We start from the raw sequence: 23,693 nt of genomic DNA, 5'->3' as shown, positions 1-23,693 counted from the left end.
TAGAGGTATATGTGTGGGTATGTATAGCGTGTACGAGAATGGGGCGATTGTAACTGGTACAATTTCGGCGCGGTTCAATTTGCAATATGCATGGCCTACGGAAGTCACAGAGAAACAAACATGAGCTTTAGCTCTCGCCGCTACCTAGCTACTGTTGCGAATAAACATGAAGATCGTTTTCCATTGCCTCAAGCGTTCGGAAATATAAATTTCGCGGGATTATATAAAAATGGATATTTAATTTAGAATAATTCACAATGCAGTTCGTAATACATTTGGCTGTGCAATATATTGTACATGATTGTAATTTTATTCTCTCGTGTCCAGGAAACAATAAAATTTTGTGTGATTTTAAATTATATTCAATTATAATATTTATAACGCCTATATTTATATATTTTATAAAAAACAGATTTTCTCTGAAATATGATTTATTTTAAGAAACAATAATGTTATTCGCGGTCTTTGCGTGTGAAAATAAGCAGAACTATGAGACTTATGATAATAAACATAACTTTAAGTAATTCATAATTTGCAACTAAATCTGTAAAAAAAATTCCAAAAATAAATACTTGAGCAATATATCACACAATAAATAAAATTATAAATATATAGAATTCTATTTTATTCAATCGCAAATGATTCAAAAATATATAGCACTATGTATACATAAAAGTATAGATAGAGAATTCTTGTCTCATAATCTGTTGCATGTAAATTATATAAATGATATCTCAAATAAACTCGTACTGTAACTGAGAATTCAACAGTCTAGTTAAACATTTAATACTCTTTACTAAATCTAATAAGACAACTTTTTACAATCCTATCAAACAAGAGTACATGTTTCATTTTATATCCCCATTTTACAAACGGCATTACTCATTGCAGCATTTGCATGCATTACTCGGACTCTTATTTAGCATTACTCCCGCGTTCAACACAACCGCGCTTATTCAACGTAGCGGACACGCGCGTGTTGTGTGTATCCGCTCGTGGGTGTGGGCGGCGCGCGTGTAGGTGCGTGCCCGCGTTTCGAACGTGAGTGCGTAAACTGTGCGCGAGTGCGTGTGCCGCGCGAGAAGGGCGAGGGTGTCTCTGGTAGGGGAAACTAAACGCGTGTCTTTGGTTTTGGTTTTAGTTTCGTGGCAGTCGCTGCCGACGACGACGACCGGCATACGATCACGATCACGACGACGACGACGACGACGACGTCGATCCTCTCGAACGGTGTCGATATCTCGCGATAAATGCGCGACCGGTGTCTTATTTTTATCACATCGTTCCCCGACGACCGAAATCGCGCGAAGGAGTGAATAAATATGTCCTGCGACTCGCAGGTGTATAGCGACTCTGCAGATGCGCGGCTGAAAGTCGACTAAATCCAAGAGTACATCAGTGTCTCCGGTGTCGCCGACTGCATCCCTATATATCCTTTAGGATTACCCCGTGGGATAAAGATTCATTTGTCTCGCGGTGCCGCATGTGTCCCGTTTTCGAGACACTTGAATAAAATTTATGCAGTTCGGTTCGGTGTGTAGCTGTGGAATTTAAATCTCTTTCGCGACTACCAAGTGGTACCGGAAGACCTACCAGAAACGCACTTTTTTTAAACAAATATTGTTATGTTTTTCGCAAATGTTTGATTGTGCAGCTTTCATATCATCTAATACAATATTATTTCATCAAAAGATTAAATTATCGATCAACTTTAAACTCGGAACTCCCAAGAACTTTCATCCTTAAGCTTCATTTAAATCTTTGTTTAGTTTGAAAAAGATTATCGATAATCGTCGGCCGCAGTTCTCGAAGGATACTTTAATTTCTTATAAATCATATCACATTAAGTCGAAATAAAAATATACTTAAATTCCTATTATCTACTAATAAAATTGCCTATAATAAAGAAATACGAAAGTGACGCGCAAAGTGCCACCTGATCGCGCCTCTAATTAAATCGCGCGACGCGCAAAAGGAGGACCACCTACCGAGAATAACGTTAGGGTAGCGAGAGGAAGCGGAGGCAGAAAAAGTGGCGCGCAAAAGGCACGCGCTCAAGACGCAGGATCAAAGTTGAAATTCCTCGAGAGGGTGGCGAAGGAGGAGGAAGTCAAAGCGGACGAAGAGGACATCGACCAAGAACCGACAGCCGAGGCGAGAAAGTTTCGAGAGAGAAAAAGAGAGACAAAGGAAAAAAAAAACGCGGCTCGGTTGTGTTAAGCGGAGGATTTCGACGCGTCCGTTTTAATAACGAGCTAAAAGAAAAGGAAGGGCATGCGCGTGAAAAGACTCCGTCGAAGGACCTCCGTGAATTGTGTATCGCTGGCGTCTGTACTTTTCATAGAAAGATTCGAGTGAATAAGATCACACAATAAAGAATAAAAGTCCGCTCTTGAATAAATGAATAAATAATGTCATTGAAATACCGTTGAATGAAGATATATTCGCGAGAGATTGGGAATTTTAAGAAGGAACGAAGGAAATTAAACGTTCTCTCTACAAAAATTAAACATTCGAAACATTGTGAGACGAAACAGAAACTACAGAAACTTGTAATTGCTATTTTCATGTAGAAACGGTGATAAAAGAAAAAATAAGGATTTATCTTTGTGGAGATTTATTCGATCGTAGTGATCGTGAAGTGACTATAAATGACAAAACAATTAATTTTTATTAATATATGAACATTAACTATTAAATAACAATTAAAAAAGCTCTTTTTTATTAAAAATAAGGAGTATAAAAGACTTGTAAGAGCTGTGTGAGCCACAATCTTTACAATATATGAGATATGCTTACATAATTATAATGATGTCAAACTTGATGACAAAAATTTTTAAACGCACGTCTCCTTCACGATACTACAGTTAGAATACGACTGTAACGTTGGTTATTAAAATCTGTTATGCTGTTTACCTGCTTACTAATTTGTGACTTTGACATTAACTATTAACAAGTGCGCGACAAACAATTTAAACGCGATTTGGACAACGATCAAGTCGAAGTCGATCGCGAAAGACGTCGAGAATGCCACGACGATCGTTCGAGTGGTCGCGATCTATTAAGGAAGTGACGCGATCGAAATTATTCTGGAATCAATATCTGCCTCGCGAGAAGGATTGCCGTTGAGCCAACTGTGTTCATTTGAAAAAAAAAACTTAGTAAGATCGCAGCAATCGAAATCGAATGCTGCTCACCGCGATAAGAGAGTACGTTCGACGTATTGCGTGCGGCCATCGCGACTAAGCCTCGATTATCGATACAAGACGATATCGAGATGCGCTGCGCATTGGAATACGTATTTTTGACGAGTCTGCTGATGATGCTGAAGACTCGTCGAATGGGCGCAGCTGCAGAGGAGCCGTTGCCGGAATTTCAGAACAAAGGTACGAGTCAAGGATCGAATTTCTTTATTTTAAAATACTAGAGAATTTTCGCTATACCATAAATATTTTTTATTATTAAATTTATTTCTGGATATTATGCTTTTGAATATATATTGTGTAAAAAATATTAGAACACCTTATTCGTTTTCAAGTTTATTCTTCCCCCCAAAAAATTATACTAAATAACATGTGAAACAATAGGCTTGTGTTAAACAAGAGTGTCGATTGTACAAAAGTAGAACTTAATTAAGAGAAAATCGGCGATGTTTAAGATATTCTGTATATTTGCATCTATTTTCCATCGTCAATTTCTACCAACAGACATCTGAGCCCTTCTTGCCCGAAACTGTCAGAAGATTGACATCTAATTAGCAGGTCAAATCCGTCAACGAGACTATTAACGCGGTACTCCCTTGAAGTTCAACGTGCTCTTCAAGTTTACACTTGGTTATGTTTAGTTTACGTTTACATGCTGACCCATTAACTTTGTATCGACATCGTGTATGTTGAAGTAAAGTTTCATAAATTTCCCTCGAGATGCTAAAATGATTTTAGACTATATATATATATTCTGATATCGTAAAATATTTTATCTTTTTAAAAGGCGATATTATTATTTCATCAATAAATAGAAATTCTCAATATTTTTCTCATACAATTATTAACCGTAAATGATTAGAATAATTGTTAATAATAATAAACTTCATATATAAAATTTGTAAATTAGAAAGGTATGTCAAATAAGAAGGACTATCGCGGATTCTGGATTGTTGTGACGTAACTCGTGAAATTTCTTGACACTTTTGATCATCGACGCCCAACCGGAAGGATTTAAATAAACCCGCAGACCCGCATGTGACTTACTGACGTTTTAGCGTTCGTAAAATTCAATCAAGGCGTTTGTGCAGCTCAATCTCCAACGCATCACAAGCAGTGATGCGCCGTTTCCTGTTTATAATACCGTTGCAACACCGCAATATCTCAATTCGTACAAAAGAGGAAGCAGATAAAACCGATTGCACTCGTTATCGCCCAAGAAATACCGTGCATCGCGTAATTTAATTAATCCGTATTACGGAAGGACCCAGCAAGTGCAGTAATAGGCTACGCCACGACGGTAGACGGAGCAAAAATTGAAACAGCTGCTGAAATAGACGTCGCCAGTTTAATTTGGCGAGACTGCCGACGTTCGCCGCTATGCCAGAATAATTACATTATTAATCTCAGAGTTGCCGACTCTCGGAAAATCGCTAAGACAGCCGTGAAAAAAAAGATATCACGCAAAACCCGGAAGAGAGCATCTCGGTCGTAAAACGTAACAAGCGGAATTAAACTCGTACATTTTACGGTCACGAAATAATTACGAATATTTTTAGTTAGCTTTAGAGAGTATTAAGATTTTTGTTAATGTAATTGTTTAATAATTATTTAATAATTTACGATGCGAATTATAAACATACAAAAACATAATTATTTCTCTCTCTCTCTCTTATTTATTTCTCTCTTTCTTTCCTTTTTAAATTAACATTTTAAAATGTTATTTTTTGGTTAATTTATAATGTCATGAGAAAATTTTGAATAATATTAAAATAAAGTTAATGAAATAATGTTGACTGACGTTAAAAAATTTTTTCTATTATAAATCTTTCTGTAAATTGCATGAAAATATATAAAAAGAAAAATACTGAATCGCAGCTTGTTAAGATAACGAGTGTAAGTGAACCCAAATTATACGAGATAAAGCAATCGCGCGATATTCGCTATATAATATCAACAACATGCCGGATCTTGCCACGTGCGAAACCGTCGGTTGAAATAGAAAGCGCCATAAGCGCACATCAGTGAGTGGATATTTTTGTCGATGGTCTCTTGGGCGCAGATACCGTGCGAGTGCAGGAACTCGGATGATCCCGAGTTCGCGACGAAAGAATTTACGTGACTTATTTTCAGCTTTCAGAAAAGAGCCTTCGAATTTTTGGCTTCGTCACTATAAACTTTATTATTCGCGCATTAACTAAAATAATCACCAAGAATCGATGCTGCGTCAACGAATACAGAAATTTAGAGTGGTTTCTCGTTGTAAAAGCAGCGAGAAATAATATATGTATATCATTTCATCAAAAATACAATCAAAAATTTAGTTAAATGTAGATATTAGCTAGAATATATGCAACACAAAGAGAGAGAAACGTCGCGCATTCATAGTTTTGATTATAAAGCTCTGATAACTTTATAATATTGATCGTGTTTGGTTGTTTATAAATGGCCACATATGGGATATGATAAAATCTTGCTGTTTATCATCACGCTCATGTAGGTATCACGAGAGCCTTTACATGTTTGTTTAACAGTAAAAGTCATGCAAAACGGCTCGTTACGAAAGCAACACTTTCTGCGAAATGAAAACACATAAACCATTGCAGCGTGCTTTTCGCGCTCGGAAGATCACCCTTGGTATCGTTGCATCGTACATCTCAACGACTCTCTCGACATATGCTAATCTGATGAACAGTTCAATTTGCATTTTACTTATATAAAATATGTATAATACATAAATAACCTTTTGTTAAAAAAATCAATATACAAAAAACTTCGCAAGCTTCCTCTAGAAAAATATTGTTAAAATATTTTGAAGTACAAAAAATATATAATTTATTTAAAAAAAATATATATATATTGTTATAAATATACCATTTGATAATTAATTAAACCTATAATTTAGCAATTAATTATAATGTCAACGTGATAATGTTAACATAATGTATAAATATGTATGCACTATTAATGTTAATGTATTTATATTCATGTAGAAATGAATAAATGTAGTAGTGCGTTTTAATAATTTTACGAAATGTTAGTCGTAAATTACATTTTCAATCTGTTAGTATGTACTTTTAATTAGTTCACATGTTTACAAATGTCAGAAATGATAAAGTAGAATAAGACAATAGGATTTCTCATTAAACGAAAACAAGAGTTTGTTAATTTATCCCTTGGAGCTTTATACATGATAATTATGCATTGCTCTCGACATCTAATTGAAAGCGGAATTAGCGTTATTAGCATGGATCTCATTGCACACATTTTACATCTGATAAATTATAATATTTAATGTATGCAATCGCGCGTGCTTGATCTTTATTTATTTGATTTTTAATCGTTAATTCATGAAACACGGCTCAAGTTGCAATTAATTGTAGTATTTTGACCTTTGTCCAACTATTGAACTCCTAAACTCTGTGTGACACATATCATCAGCGTTACGAACGTATTATAATTGATTATATGAAAATTAAATGAGAAGAGAAATCGAGACATATACAATATACAGACACATTATATACATCATATTACTTAAATACTAAATAGTTTAAATATATTAATATGCAATTATCGAAATAATTAATTATTCAAATTACAACGATAGTGATTAAAATAAATTATCGTGACAATAATATAATTTACGACTAAGATAGCATAAACAATGGAAAACGTAATTAATATATCCATAAAAAAAACTATAATTATTTGATACAATCGCAATCTATTATTTTTTGCTATTTAAATAATAATCACAAAATATTGCACTATTGAAGGCATTATTAACATTTAAACTCGAAATGATCAAGGGTCAAAAACAAAATAGCGATGCGGAATATGGAGAAAGGGTTGTGCTTTGAAAGCGGAACAGGAACAGGTTTGCCTAACGTAACGAGGAAACCACAGGGTGTGTGGGTCAGGGCATTGGTGAAATTATCATACAAAGTGGTCAAAGGTATCTCCGCATATTCTCCCCTTTTATCCCTTGGGATGGCCCTTGGGATAAACAGCTTGCAGGGAGGTCGAAAACGAACAGAAGGTGGTCGACCGAGAATCGTCGTAATCGTCGGGTTGCGTGTAGCTCGTTATTTCGAAACAGATCCGAATAATTTAGGTAGGTGGCCACATGGTCTCCTTAAATAATTACCTACCATCGCGCGAAATGAGATATATTATCTATCACTTAAACAAGAATTTCTGTGTGATCGCCTTTGTATAACTTCTTATTGAAACATAATAAATTATCTTTAAATCCTTGCTACTATATCATTAATTATGTTATGTTCATATATTAGTATATCATTAATTATGTTCATCTCGAACTTTCATCCCCAACATGCAGCCAAGCTTGTCTATCATTTATCATGTAGTTAACTATAAATACACTGCATGCAATGATTTTAAATATATATATATATAATAAAAAAATTAGTATTACTATTATTGTTATTAAAGTAATTTACGGAATAATTTTCTTATGTACGATTTGTTCAAATCGAAAAAAATATTCTGTATTTTAAAAATTCGTACTTATAAAAATATTGTTTACACAGAGTTTTATAGTATATAGTAAATTTCATATTTGCGTGTGATAAATACGACCGCGAATCTTTCGATCCGCGAACGATAGATGCGTACAATCGAGTGAAAGGAAGGGTGGAAAAAGAGGCCAGAAGCTACGACTTGCACGGAAATAGATGCGAGCGACCGGAAGCACGATTTCCCAACGAACGCACGACACAAAAATAGCGGAGGGAGTTGTCCTCTCTCGGCCGGCTATTATTTACATAACTGCGCGCGATACGCGAGCATCTTTTTTTAAAGCTCCAGATCGACTTTACTTAAAAAAATGGTGTCTATTCCTTGCATAAGAAAACAAGAGGAACACGCGCAGCGTGATTCACTTAGAGCTCAACAAACTGTATTCACGTTTTTGTTCCGTGAAAGACAGGTGGATGCAGTGCTTAAAAACAACAGATTTATCCTTCTTAATCGTATGCTCTCGCATTTTTTGTGAGTTTTTTAAATGGAAGATATATATATATTTACTATACGTAATGTGTGTGTATCTTAAGAAAAGAAAAAGGGAGAACACTTCACTTCAGAAGAGCACAAATGATTAGATAAAATATAATAAATCTTAAAGCTCAATCTCATCTTGATATGTGAATTTCAAATGTTAATATATTTTATATATATATATACTCATCAAATAAAAAAGACAGAAAATATTTCATTAAGAATTTTCGTGAAGTACTTATAACATTAATATATCATACTTTATTTCTTGTATATGGCAAAATCTAAAAAATAACTATTACTTATACATATATTCTTTCTTCTCTTTAATTTTTTTATTGATTAATTTAATGCATGTAAAATTATGTGATATATATTAAAAAAGTTCGAAATTCTACGCGCGCTGCATGTACGAAGAGAATGTTCATTCACTAACGTAAAATTCAGGATAGGACGCTCAAGTTCAACCCTCTCGTTAGGTTCTAAAAAGCTCAATGAGGCCGATGAAACATGTAGCGACGTACTAATGAAGCTGTTCTTCGCGAACGGTACTCGTCGTTATGTTCGCAGGTATGATATTGTGCACAGGAAGAATGTATCCAGGCACGGACGTGCTTTACTAAACTTAGGCTAATTTTATATGGATAAATAACAGCTTAAAAATCTATAGAATATTATCTTGTTCTTTGCATCTATTTAAAACATGCGAATGCGTGCAACATAAATAAAAATCAAAAAGAAATATTTTCATCGGCTCTCAATATTAAGAATATAAATATGATGTTTTTTAAATCGGCCAACAGAGCCAAAGCACGAAAAATTAATTATTCAGAACTGTATCTCTTGGTTTGAGATCACTAAGTTCCATATATAAATTAATCTCGAAACTTACATATAGATTAGTGATCTCAAACCAAAAGATACAGTTTGAATAATTAATTTTTCGTGCTTTGGCTCTGTTGGCCGATTTAAAAAACATCATATTTATATTATAAATAAAAATGTTTTCGATCATTCTAAGCATTGTTATATATGCTAAAAATGTGTCACGACATAAGATGCGTTAAATTCTAATTGAAAAAAATACTCAATAAAATGATCGACAGATGTCTCGGTGTGTGTGTATTCACAATGAATGAGTTATCAATGAAATACCGAGCTGTGCATTAACAGCACACGGCCGGCTGGCTTGCGTTATATCGCTTCTATTTTCTGCATTGCTACTTCGTAACGAGATGTGACGAATCTAAGTTTAAATCGCGCACCCTACGGATGCGACTTAAAATCATGGACAATGATATACTAAATCGATGCTTGTCGGTGTAATTGTAACCTGGCAAAAGAAAACAATTGTACTTTCGCCAAGAATCCGGAGATATATAATAAACGACGGCATTTTTGGCACGCATTTAATTTTTTATTTTTAAGTTCGCTCAAACTATATAGAGTTACCTATATATACATGTATTTGTAATCTTGTGAAATTACATTATTTGATTTCAGCTTAAAGATGAAATTTATTTATTTAGAATATTTATATATATTCATTAAATATTTATATTATATTTTTTCGTGCTTTTTATTTCTTTTTATAATATAGTATTTCAAGATTATAACTATATGTATATTGTGCATGATTGTAAGATTAGAATGCGTTTAATGCGTCAGTTTGTACATTTTACGTCCGTATATCTTACGTTTCTCGATTGATATTAAAAGATAATTTTGTTATTGCGTTATTGCGACGTATAGCGACGAGATCATGCGATACAGCCGAATCCCTTGATGAACCGAGAGATAATCTTATCAGTATATAAATGCACGTGAGTTCGCGACGTACCACACGTTAATTTTAGGAAGCGCTATCGATAAGTCTTGTCCTTTTTCAGGTCGATCTTTTGTTGGTTTGATTAGGATATAAAACCGAGCAGTCAATCAGTTCGTCAGTCCGTTGTTCTATTTGTATTTGTATTGTATTTACACTGTGCTGTTGATATTAAATATCAAACGAAATACTATCATTTTCTATATTAAAAAATTAATTTGTAAAAAAGTCGGGTGCTAAGTTTACATAATAATCCCATCTTTGATTGTTGCTAACATTTAAACGAGAAATTTGCTGATTTATGTATTTTTTCGCCAATTGTTTATGGGCGGCGACGCAAGAATTTATGATTCGTATACCATTGAAATGATTTATATCTCGATTTTTAATTAGGTCAGTATATGCGGTGATTATTGATCATATATTTTCGAACGGGACAGCCATGCAGTTATTTTCATATTACACCTAATACTTTCGTGTAAATTATTTGTTAGCTTAACCTTTTGACAGAATCAGTATATCAAGTATTAAAATTATTGATGAATAAAAGCTGCGGTTTATAAATAGTACTATACGTACTTGTGAAATTATTATGTAATTTTTATTTTCCTTCTTTTTCAGCACCAGTAAGATTAGTTTGGGCAACTGAAGGAGACAATGTGGAGCTGCCATGTGATATCACACCACCGACACCGGAGGATTCAGTTAATATGGTTCTCTGGTTCAAGGACAACGTCGGTATACCACTTTACAGGCAAGTAGTCTTTCTCTTGAGCTTTAAAAATAATCCTACCGATCCAACTATTTTTTAGCATTGGCGTATCATAAAATCAGAACGACGATCTATCTGAACTTAATCCTGCAGAAAATGCTCGAGCAATTTCATATATAATTACGACTAAAAGAGTTAAAAAATAGAAGGAAAAATTGAAATAGAGGTCTACAGAATTTCTATGTCTGCTTTTACAACAAATTTAAATGCAAATTAGAAGGCGTTTTTTTTAGAACGCAGTAGAAGCGAATTTTTTTCTCTCGTCAACACGCGCGATATATATCCTCGAGCTTAAAAAAGTTCTTCCTGCTGGCGACTTCCTGCTTTCTGGGAACCCGCGGAAACTGATTCACGTGACGGTGGCTTTTGGCCGAAAGTTAGGTCGCCGGATGTTGGCTAGGCTCGCGTTATTGGGAGATGAGATGCCATTGTTCTGAAGCCGCATCTCGAAATATCCCGGCACGAATATCTGAGCCCGAGCATGAACTTTCGCGTTTATGGACACCATCGACGCGCTCTGCTTGTGACATAAATATCAGGCTTATTAACAATAAATTTAACTTAGTGCGACCTATATTCTAAACTTTGTTTTAAAAAGAGAAAAAGTATAATATTTATAAGATAAGGATTAAATTGAATTTTATTTCATTAAAAAAAAACATAAAATTATTAAAATTAATCAAATTAAAATTCTTTTACACACATGTCGTTACGTATTAATATATAAAAAAATATACATACTATAATTATATGTCATAATATTACATAATTTTTAATATATTTATATTCAGGGGGAATCAAAAAATAAAAATAAATATTAATTTATACAGATCAAAATGTGTATTCGACTTTTATAGTATTTTAGACACTATTATTATTACATGTTATATCAAATTTATCCGAAAATTGCGTGAATCGTTAGGTTTAAAAAAAAAAAAAAAAAAACCGTTTTGCGCATATACGAAAAAATTCAAGTTAGGTTAGATCAGGATTGTATAAATAATTCAATTAAATTTTTACGATCGAAAGCGTGCGATGATGGAATTTCATAACACTGGTCAAACTTTATAGGAATAGCCGTTGATCGAATATTTCGACTAACATAAGCATTAAACAGAGCACGTCGCTTATTTAAACGATTCCTAGGATCGTGAAATAAAATATTTCCTCCAATTTCTATTTGTTCGTTCGTTCATTAAAAATAAATAGCTATATCTAAAAATTGCTCATCTACTTGAAAGAATTTTTATTATGAAAATCTATTACTTTAGATAATTTTTATTTATTTATTTATTTATTTGTACTTTCAGATATAGAAAAATGTGTTAAAAATGGATACTGAAATTTTGATTTTCAAAAATAATCCATTACGAAATTACATTATCTATATGACAAATTGAGATATATAATTTTAGTATCACTTTTTCTTTAAAAATGTTGCATTCTGCACAAAGGAAGCTTTAATAAGAATTTCGAAATTCTCGAGAGAGAAGATATAAAATATAAACAGTTCAAAATGTAAAAAACAATATGTGGGACAAAGCAGGAAATCAACGAGCGGGAAATTAACGATTAAAAATGTGACAATTATATGGATCTGTATAGATATTCACAAAGAACAGAGTTGTGGGTAATGTCAAAGAACTTCATATAAAAAAATATAGCAAAAGGAATCCTAGATCATCAAAGGAAAGCGCGAACGAGTTGCGAGAGTGAAACATAAAACAGATTCTCGTCTGTTATTGAAGCATTTCTCACAGATCTTCCTGCAAACTCATGTTTCCGATAGTTATTGAGAGAAATAGTCGCAGGACAGAAAAAAAGGAAAATAAAAATATATTTCCCGAGTCAAAAAAATCTCGCGCTACGATGTTCCGAATCTCGTGGCAATTTTACATTTACTAGTATTTATTAAGTACGATATATAAAATGAAAAAAACTTTATTTATATGATTGAAATTATACTTATTGTGTAAACGATAGAGTAACATTTTAAATCTTTTAAATAATTTTACAACTAACTCGAATCCATTGACACACAAGTTGATTTTTAGTCTTTCAATCTCGCGTCTTTGTGCGTTTTGTCTTGGAATTCTTTGTAGCGGGGAACTTTTTTCGCGCATTCGAAGAAACATCATATTTTCGCTCCAACGGATAGAAGATGATGCCTCTGTTCAATTTCACGGCACGTAACCCGAGTCACGCGGAGAATTTTCCGACCTCCGTTTTACTTTCGAGTCGACTTTGACGACGTAGTTGGCAACGATCGTCGTCAACCGCATATCAGCGTTGAATCAGACGACACGTGGTACACACAGCTCTTTGAGAATTTCTCTTCTTTCTGTTATCGTTTTTCCGAAACGATTTCCTGTTCCTGCCGTTACGTAATACTCCGCTCGCTGAAGCTACGGGTATCTAAATTCGCGGGCGACGAAGTCTATGCCAACTGCCTTTTTTCGGCTACAAATAGACGCGCGATGCACGCGGGTTTAGTCACCGGTGAGCCGCCAATTGGCGAAAGTGTCATGTTTACTGACTTTTGCTACCGGAAATGCTAAATATCGCGATGGAAGCTTACCGAGACTTCCTTTTGGCCGATCTATTAGCGCCTTGGCGTGAAAACCGACATTTTTCGCATAACAGCACTCATCGAACAAATTTATAATTTCTTCCCAGAAAATAATAAGAATAATTGAGTTGGAAAATAAAACTTAATATATATATTTAAGAAAATTGTCTAAAATGAATTACGCATAAAATAAATATACCAGCTGTGTATTTTGAAAAATAATTGAAAGTTAATTAGATTATTTAATATTACCTATTGTGTTATATGTATAGGTATACATATTATGATATTTTAATTTTGATACTTTATTTTCTCTGTAGCCTGGATGCGAGAAATGGTAGTTTAAGCGGCGCAATTCACTGGGCAGTTAGCGACGATCTCGGAAGACGAACGTACTTCCAGGTCGGCGATGGTCACCGAGCGAGATTGAAAGTCACCAAGGTGACGTTGAAAGATCAAGGGATTTTCAGGTGTAGAGTGGATTTCATGGACTCTCCGACACGAAATTTTCGCGTAAACTTGACTCTAGTTGGTAACTATCACGTATCAAAGAAGGTGACAAGAGTGGAACATCATTATATTATACCGTCATATATTTGATTTTTTTCAGAGCAACCAAGTAAACCTGTGATATACGACGCCCAAGGACGCGAGGTGACAGGAATAGGCGGTCCTTTTTTGGAAGGTTACGGCCTTGCTCTGACCTGTCAAGTTTCTGGAGGTATATAAAATCTTACCCATTTAAATTTTATCATCAATGTGCACTCCCATCAACGTTCTTAGATTTATGCATATCTGTGAATTGCTTTATTATTATATCTATAATATTGTCGCATATTATACTTTACAAGCATTAATTTATACAAATTTAAAGAATTGGAAGCTGATTTATAGCAAAAACCTGCATTTATAATTTATTTTACAGGTAGACCCAAGCCCTCAGTAACATGGTGGAAGGATGGTGAGCTGCTGGATGGACTGGTAGATACGGTGCCTATTGGCTCACCAAGTAGATTTACGGTAAACGATCTGTTCGTCGACAAGGTCACCAAGTCATTATGGGGAGCGAAGCTCGAATGCAGGGCTCAATCAGGACCAATGGGAAAACCTATCGTTCGCGAGGTGTCTCTCGACATATATCGTAAGTATATTGTGTTTTCGATCGTGCACTTAACGAAATTACGTTCGAAAAATAAAATTGATTTTAACTGATTTTGAAAAATAAAATGTAGTTCGCGAATTATACTCTAAAGCTGGTTTCAAGTCTCGGCAATGATTACGAGCTCGTAAATCTTTTGACGATCGCATCCCATCGAGCGTTTCTTCCGACGCTTTCTTGACTTATTCAACGTTTGAGCGATGAAATGCAAAAGGGCGGAATTTCGAAGAAGCGGATCATAAATGCTGCGTTAACGTGACATCTGCTTAAAATAAAATCGAAGAAACAGTCTTCAAGGCCGTTGCCTCGATTCTAAGCACGTGCTAAAAAACTATCTCAAGTGATGTGTGTTAAAAGGGCACTCTTGGCACGTTTTATTCAATCGACATGTCGCGCTTCCGTTTCTCTCCTTTTTCTTTCTCTCTCCTCTATTTATCCATCACCTTGTTCTTATATTTATTTTTAAGTCTAACTAAACAGGAAAACCATCGCGCTTTTCATCTATGAAAGGCATAAAGCAAACACTTGTTGCAATTTTTAAAAGGGTTGAGAAATTAAATATAAACTTACATTTCAAGTTATCGTCGAAAGAGCAATTATTTATTTTTAATTTAGAGAAATATGTAAACTATTTTTATACCTTTTTTTATCTCGTTCAACTATGAAACTAAAATTGGAAAAATATATTAATTAAATGTCTGAAGTAATTATTTGAGAAGCATATTTAAATTTTTGATTTATTTAACATTTCTTGTTTCTATACAGTCTTTTCTCAATTTTTTTTTTAAAGAACGGGGAAAGAAAAAACTATTCATATTATATACGTTACATTTTAATTTAAATAATATATTATAATAATATATTAAGTATGTCAATAATATATTTTAATAATATAATAATTTCTCTCATATTATCTAGTTTTTTTCTAATTCTTTCTAATTTTAGAAAGATTTAGAATTCTTTCTATTGTATTCAATGTTGGAAAGAAATTTTAATTTAGTAGTAACTGACACGCGGCGGAAGCGAGATGAATTTCAACGATTTCACACGGGCCTTCTTAACTCCTTTGACGGTCACATTTCGCAGAATTGTCGTCTAAAAGTAAAAATACGCGGGAGTTTGGGATGACGGGCATCTGGCCTTCTTTCGGCCCTCGTTATTTTTGTGCCGCAGCACCGACAACGAAGTTCTCGGTCCGCTTATAATTTTTTACATCCAGCAGCCCTCATCATCATCCTTCGCGCATCTATATCCGCAGATGTAAATTTTTGACAACAAAGTACCTGTCTTGACTTCTACACATTTTTTGTCTTCATATTATGTTTTAGATTAGAAAACTAAAAATTAATGGTAATGAAAAAGATTATAGTAGGAAATATAAAGTTTTTATTGTAGATACTTTGTCGAAAGATTTATTCATTTACTCGTTTATATGACTTCATTATTTTATTATTAATCCTGTTGTTTCCTACATTTTAGTGAAACCGGCGATCGTGAAAATCGTTCTGAGCGAGAATCAGATTTTCGCCGGCCGTCCAATCGCAGCAAAATGCGAAACTTGGGGAAGTTCTCCAGCAGCCAGGATTATTTGGAGGCTGGGAGAACATGTGATGGGAGATCCTAATGTATCTACCACACAGAGAACTAATTCGACGGTAAGCAAGTTAGCTTTGGTGCTCAGTAAAGATGACGATGGCAAGGAATTAATTTGCCGAGCCGAAAATCCGAGGTTTCCCGGAGGAGTGCTCGAGGAAGTCAAAACACTTCGCATCTCTTGTAAGTTCGCAATTTTGCAATGTTTGCAATCCTTTTAAGTCACTCGAATAACATGTCAAATTTAAGATAAACTGTGTTTGTGTATATATATATATATATATATATATATATATATATATACATATATCCAAAAGTATAATTTTTTTTATTGGTTCAAGAATTTTCAAATTATTGTTTTAAATTTAAATTTATAACAAAAGTTTTAAAAATTCTTTAACAATTTTCTAGTTTCTTCTTTTTTGCTCTAAGTCTCTCCTGAAACAGTTGCGAAATGCATAGATATATGTATTTCATAACTGTTGTTGTTTCAGGTCAAGAACTTAAAGATAAAAGAATAAAAAAACTGAAGAAATAAGAAATCAAAAATTGTTTAATATTTTTAAAACACTTTTGTCATTTTAAATTAAAAAAATAATTTGTTGAAATCAACTTATGAGCAAAAATACACAAGAATACGATAAATATATATAAGTTAAGTATATTATAATGATACGCAATTTCGGTAATTACAAACAGATGCTCCAGTAGTTGTCGCCCGTTTGGCAACTGGCTACGTTTTAGACACTTTGAGGGAGGGCGACGATCTCAAATTGCTCTGTGATGTTCAAAGTAATCCGCCACCGACGCGAGTGGTTTGGTATCACGATGTAAGTAAAAAAAAGGAGTCTCGTTATTCGGCATAATTCATTACAATCACTACTATTCGAATTCTTGTAATTTTACGCACAGAATCAACGGTTGGAGCACGATGTAAACGCGGGTATTTTATTGGCTTCAAACTCATTGACTCTTCGGGTACTCATACTTGCACACGTCGGCGAGTATTCCTGCGCGGCCGCGAACGCTGTGGGAGAAACTCATAGTGCGCCGCTTTTTATTCATATGAAATGTAAGTACTCGTTCTTATATATCAGCTACGTGAACTTATCATTTCACCGATTTTTCAAAAAATAATTTTAATTTAACGGAAAATAATAGCATTTCGTTTGTAGCTGTTTGCAGTAACAATAATTTAATTTGTAGTTTTATCAGTTAAAAAATAAAAAAATTAAAATAATGATTCGTACCCGATTTTTTGACAATGGTTTGTAATTGTTTACAGTGCGTTTGCTTTCGTTTGTAGTTGCACGGTTTAGAAATGACAATTGTTTAAACAATATCTAATGGTCAAAAGTGAACTTTGAATTTTTTTTTTGTCAATTTTAAATATTAAAATCCGCTCAATTTTTAAATTTATTTCTTTTAATTAATAAATCGAATAAACAAAACTATTGTTACTATATATAAATATAACTACAAACGATTCCAGAAAAGACTGTGCAAGCAGATTTGAATGAAATATCTTAAAATCGGGTGCTGGTCATCTTTTTAATTTTCGCTTTAAGATCGATATCGATCTATCTCCGATTAAAAACTTACTCAAACTTAGAAATGTCGAGCATTTAGAGTTGTACATATGAATCTGACACTTGACTTTAAAAAATTAATTTTGTAATACGGAAAATAATAGTATTTCGTTTGCGTATAGTCAATGTAAAAATAAAACAATAAAAAAAGTTTCTGAAAAGTCGACTGCTAAGTTTACATTACTTTATTTATCAACACGTTTAAGAATCATTCCTCTCAGAATAAATTATTTATGCGTTTTGATTTGAGTAATAACGCGTTTATAATAAATTATAAACCTAATTTGTAATATAAATTAAATTTTAAATACGTATTAATAAATTGTCGAGATTTTTAATATTTTTCTTTGAAATTTGAGTAATAAAAGATGCTTTTTACTTAAAATATTAATAAAAAAACTTTTATGATATATAGTGAAATATACTAAAATAAGTTTATTACAAATAAAAAATAATTAGCAATTACTGATAGTTCTCTAAAAAAAAAAAAGAAAGACACGAATTTTATACTGTTTTGTAAGCTTTTCTTATTTTTTAAAACTAAATTTCAAATATTCGATAGATGCACCGAGATGCAGAGAAGGTAACGAGAGAAGAGAGATCACTGTCGCTCGGCATGAGACAATATCGCTCACGTGCGAAGTGGAAGCACTGCCTGACGATCACGTGCGATTTTCATGGACCTACAACGGTACTATCGGCGATGTTTTACCTATACCAAACTCAAGGGTCGAGAATAAAGGCCTCACGAGTGTGTTAGAATATACACTAGGCGCCGATACCGATTACGGTACGCTGGCTTGCTGGGCGAGCAACAACATTGGACGTCAAAGAGCACCCTGTATATTCAACATCGTACCTGCTAGTAAGTTTATCCAGCAACTGTTCCCTTAATTTATGTTTTTTTTACTTTATAACTGAAAGTCCCAATTTTTATAATATAAAAAAATTTTGTATTAATAATTAAAACATAAATTATTTATATGTATAATTACTTTTAAATGTTAAATTTGTATTTAAAATGCATTTAAACTTAATCGTCGATTTTATCGTTATCAGAACCACCGCAATCACCGCTGGACTGTGCGCTATACAACGAAACCAGCTCGCTCGAGGTTAATTGCATCCCGGGATCGGACGGCGGGTCGCCGCAGCATTTTTTATTAGAAGTTCGAGGATCTCTCAGAAATTCTGGCATTGGCCAAATTGGTCCACATACTCTCCAAACGCCTCAGAGCGATCAAGGGATGGTCGGGGAAGCGCCGCCTATTTATCAAGACATGAATCTGACCCCTAACTTTCAACTTCACGACCTTGAACCGGGATTCGATTATACGGTGTACATTTACGCGATCAACGGACGTGGTAAAAGTGAACCTGCTCTTCTGGAAAACATTAGGGTTGCGGAATCTATCGGTGGAAAAATGGAAAGAAGTGGAATTTTTTTGGAGGATCTAAAAAAGGCGCTGCCACAAGCCAGTTCCGAGAACATGATTATTGCTATTGCACTGACAGGTATAGGTAAAATCAAGTTTTTGATTTTTTAATTTATTTTAATATACTAATTTTAATACTAATTTCGAGTAATCATTTTGCAAATCTATAGTTCGGTGCGAATAAATTTGAATTCTTCGTAAATTATTTACACATTTACTTTCAATTTATTATTATTATTATTAATCTTTTTTCTATGCATCAATGTACTATTAAAAATATTTTTAAAACCTAAAATTTCAGGATACTTGTCGAGTTTTAAATTTAGATTTTCATTTAGATTCTACTCTTGTAATATAATTTAAATTATTTAAAATTTATTCCCTATAATAATTCAACTTTGAAGGCGGGGCAGCGTTGGTCCTCATCGGCATCGGAATGATCATCGGCCTAGTGATCTGCCGGAAAAGATCAAACGCTACTATCATCGAAGGTCCAGACGATTTTACCACGCCGACTTATGTTCCGGCCCACAGAATCGAACCCAAAATCAGGTACTCTAACGAGAATAGGCGTTCTCAAAGGACGAGTCTCTACATCGAAGAAAATCGAAAGGGTACTATAAACGATGAATTATTTGATAATAAACTGCTAATGTGAAAGAGGAAGAGAATAATTGTTTAATTATTTTTTTTTTTCAGAACCAGATTTACTTAACCGAGTGGAGCTTGACTTGCGAGGTTAATTCACCTGATTTTGTATAGTTAGAAATAATCGAGACATGAAGTGCAATGTAAAGTAGTGTTCCATATATATATAGAATTCAACTGCATCGCATAAATCGGTATATTCTATTCATGTAATTCATAATGTTATTAAACTAGAAACAACACACGATTATTGGCTATAAATGAGTAACTATTAGCTATATATCCAAAATTGTTTGACTCGAAGAATTAACGCTCGAAAAACGTTTTTACGATCGAAATTAAAAAAGTTGCCGATCTTCATGCGAGTGGGAGGATATTACGAAACATTCTATTAGTTATTTATATTCATTTTCTGCGAAAAGTTTGGTCGTGCAATACAAGGAGGTTGACGGCCGAAATTTGTACTTTAAATTGTATAGAATCTAGAGTTAAAATAGTGTTACGTAAATGTACAGTTATTTTTACAACGTAAAATGCCCTAAGGCATCGCGAAGATTCTGCTTACTTCTATAAGTATTAGTATGATATGTCGACCTAAAAAAAACGTGATCTTGTGTACCTTTCTCCTTATCGCACAACAGACTGCTTCAAAAAATAAACACTGATTTAAATTTAAATAGTTTTTATAAATTTTAATTCCGCATACAAATTTTGACTTTATATATTTAACAAACAATAAGCAAGTTTGTAATGCTTACATTATACATTTCTAATATTATACTATACAATTAACCTTCTGATATATTTTTTTGAAGCAGTCCATAGTTAATAAATTATTGTATAATCTTTGATCAGCGTAGTTCACGCTATTCCATACAACTGTTGTAAATACTTATGTATTGATTAATGCACACAATTTTAAAGAAAATAAAATTGCCAGATTGTATTATTAATTATTAATTAATTGATAAATAAGATTAAGGAAATTATATAAAAAAATTGTTTTCTTTAATCTCCATTCCTATTTTAATTGCGAGTCTAATATATAAACATTGATATTTAATTGATATTGATATTTAAATTATTTCATAACAATAAATAAAGATAATCACTTTTATAAATATCTATCTACGTATTTCAACCTGTATGTAACGAAATATCAAAACTACTGACACGCAAATCGTTAATTGCTAGCATTTCACTAATTATTGATGATAATAATACTGCTCGGAGCAGTTACTGATTTAATTATCTATTTTACAAACATGTTATGACGAGTCATATATTCGTTAAATATGTAAGTAGGACCGACATTGCGCAATTTGATTTAAATGAACCACGCAGGATCGACTATGTTTGAATTTCTGGCCTTCCGCAATAGAAATAGAATTTTTTCAACATTGAGAATTTCTTAAATCCATTATGAAGAATGGATATACGCAGAAAAATATTTAAAAGATTAAATGATTTCTTTCCCTCTCTATATCTTTTGAAAGCCAAAACGTAATCTACGTTATCAGCTATCAATATAACAATTGATGTGTCTCACATAGTCGTACGTTTGAAAGCGCCACATGTACGAAGAGAATCGAATTTATCTATTTATTTTTTATCTGTTAAAAACTTAATGAGAGAAATTTATTGCTTTGATAATCATTAATTGTAGATATTGAAAATTAGATGATCTCATTCCTATCTCGTTAATTTTTTTTCTTGATTTTTTTTTAAATATCTATCTATAATAGCGTTTATAAATTTTGTAATATCTTTCGTGCTTATTTTATATTGTAACGTAATAAAGTCAATTCAGGGGATATGACTTTATGTATCAAGGTCGTATAGGCATACATATTGGAACGAATATCAACTATGCATATCGTTTTATATTCGTGAGAACGAACACTTTTCCGTGAACAATCCATTAATGAAAACTTCATCAACGTCGGAATAATTATCTCGCTGCACATGACAGCTGTCCCATTTCCGTAAATTGCGTAGCAGTAGGTTGTGATTTAGAGCCATGAATTAAATATGGTGCGACACATAGAGAATCATATTATAATCCGCGAGTGAGATATAATTTTTCATCAAAACGCATCATTATCAAAATCCTTCCGTTCGAGCGTCAATCATGTAAGTTATATATCAGTTAATTGAATTATCAGAGCTCCCTTGCGATATCATTAAAATAATTATATACGTTCAATATACAATGTATTACCGATCCATAAATGTAATATAAGACTCGCGTTAATGTCACAATATCAGGATATTAAAAATGTATAATAAATAAAAAATAAGATATTACAATATTATTTGAAAAATTTGGCAATGTTATTTCCACGAAACAAGTAAAAAACGTGCATATAATAAGCATAAAAACTGTTAACGAGAATTAAACAAAAAAGTATTTCTAATATGAACAATAGAAAATATTGTCTGTAGTTACGAGATAATTAAAACTAATTAAAAAATATTTAAACGTAAGTACACAGACATATTATTGGTGTTATTCCGAAAATCGCTGCGTTATCATCGCGTTTATATGATACACTTAGTGCAATCGACGATACGGGGAAACGAGTTGCGCGGTCATAATGAAGATGCAACCGACGTGCACCATACACTAGATGCAATTGCGCATTACGCAGCGCAAAGCGCGTTGGGAAGCGCCAGGTCCGGGCAGATAATTACGTTATACTTTGTACTGTGTGCACGCCCGGAACCGACATTATCGTTATCGTCATGGGAGATGACGGCTGTGTACGTCGCGAATAATCCCTGTTATTTTCAGCAGCGCCGGGGCAATTCGTCCGACATTATAGCAAGTACTTGTAAAATTGAAATCCCTGCAAGTTATCGTCGTTACTGCTATCGTTAGAGGCACTTGGCGCTGCAGTATAATGAAAAGCCCAGATACGATTACGCGTGCAAAAAAAAAAAAAAAAAAAAAAAGATACTCTCGACTCTAGTATTAAAAAAAAAAAAAAAAAAAAAAAAAAAACAGAAATAATCTACTTTCAACTAATTTAGCACGCGGATGAAACAAATATTAAAATAAATTAAAATGACAATGTATACAAGGGCAAATTTTCATTATGTATAATATGGATAAAAGTAAGATTTTGTATTTTATGATCGAAATGTGTATAGCGCGCGAATATTATTATAAAAATTTGTATATTAAATCTAAAAGATTATTCATTATTTTTATTATAAATACATGTTGATTTTCGCACGATTAAAAAAGATTAAATCACATATATAATATATATTATGTATTTGATCTCTAAATTATATAGAAGCCAAGCAGTACACTGTTTCTATGAATATTGTATATATAAATCTTGGTTAACTTTTCAAATGATATATTCATAGAAACCATATAATCACACTTCGGTTAACAGAAATCTAAATTTTTGCTTGATGAACGAATTCATTTGGCGGACGAGAGTAAGGCGAAAGGGAGACGCTTAAATAAAGTAAAAGTTTACGTAGCAATTTTATTTGAATAACCTACCGAATATAGGGAGCTCGGATAAATCCGGCTTTGCGCGTCGGATGGATGGAATCGCACGCGGGTAACACGAATCGTCGGAAAATTCGACGGTAGGGAAAATAGTAGATTCTTGCTCCAGCGCTACCCGACCCACCACCTTCTTTCTCACGGCCCGCGAGGAGATTGAACAAGACTGCTGAATCCCGCCGAATATCTAGACCGGAGCGCCGCGGGGATTCGCAAATTCACCGTGAAATCTTCCGCAAACGGAAGTAAGGTAACTCATTTCCGTTTTATCGAGACTTTCTGTGGCATTAAAAGAGCTCGGCTGGGAGAGAGAAGGATCAAGCTGGAAAAAGCGGTTCGAGATGGAGCGAA

General features: G+C 33.4%; 1 protein-coding gene across 2 annotated transcripts; it reads left to right on the top strand.

Annotated features, from left to right (window-relative positions):
* Positions 1-1,132: 1,132 nt before the first annotated feature.
* Positions 1,133-20,765, top strand: side (motor axon guidance molcule sidestep). Of its 2 annotated transcripts, none has more exons than XM_029314544.2 (12): positions 1,133-3,386; positions 10,672-10,804; positions 13,712-13,923; positions 14,002-14,112; positions 14,317-14,532; positions 16,030-16,326; positions 16,843-16,973; positions 17,056-17,215; positions 18,295-18,597; positions 18,792-19,253; positions 19,573-19,782; positions 19,868-20,765. In XM_029314544.2, exons 1-12 carry the CDS (start codon positions 3,278-3,280, stop codon positions 19,909-19,911), a joined length of 2,388 nt encoding a protein of 795 aa, XP_029170377.1. In that variant the 5' UTR covers positions 1,133-3,277; the 3' UTR covers positions 19,912-20,765. The 2 variants fall into 2 exon arrangements, with proteins under 2 accessions (XP_029170377.1, XP_029170378.1); XM_029314545.2 differs by having other exon boundaries at positions 1,134-3,386; positions 18,792-19,247.
* The last annotated feature ends 2,928 nt before the right edge of the window (positions 20,766-23,693 follow it).

The sequence above is a fragment of the Nylanderia fulva genome, unplaced genomic scaffold, assembly GCF_048542155.1.
Source record: "Nylanderia fulva isolate GAGA-0341 unplaced genomic scaffold, ASM4854215v1 Scaffold49, whole genome shotgun sequence".
Lineage (NCBI taxonomy): Eukaryota > Metazoa > Arthropoda > Insecta > Hymenoptera > Formicidae > Nylanderia > Nylanderia fulva.
This window is presented reverse-complemented; position numbering and strand designations above follow the sequence as displayed.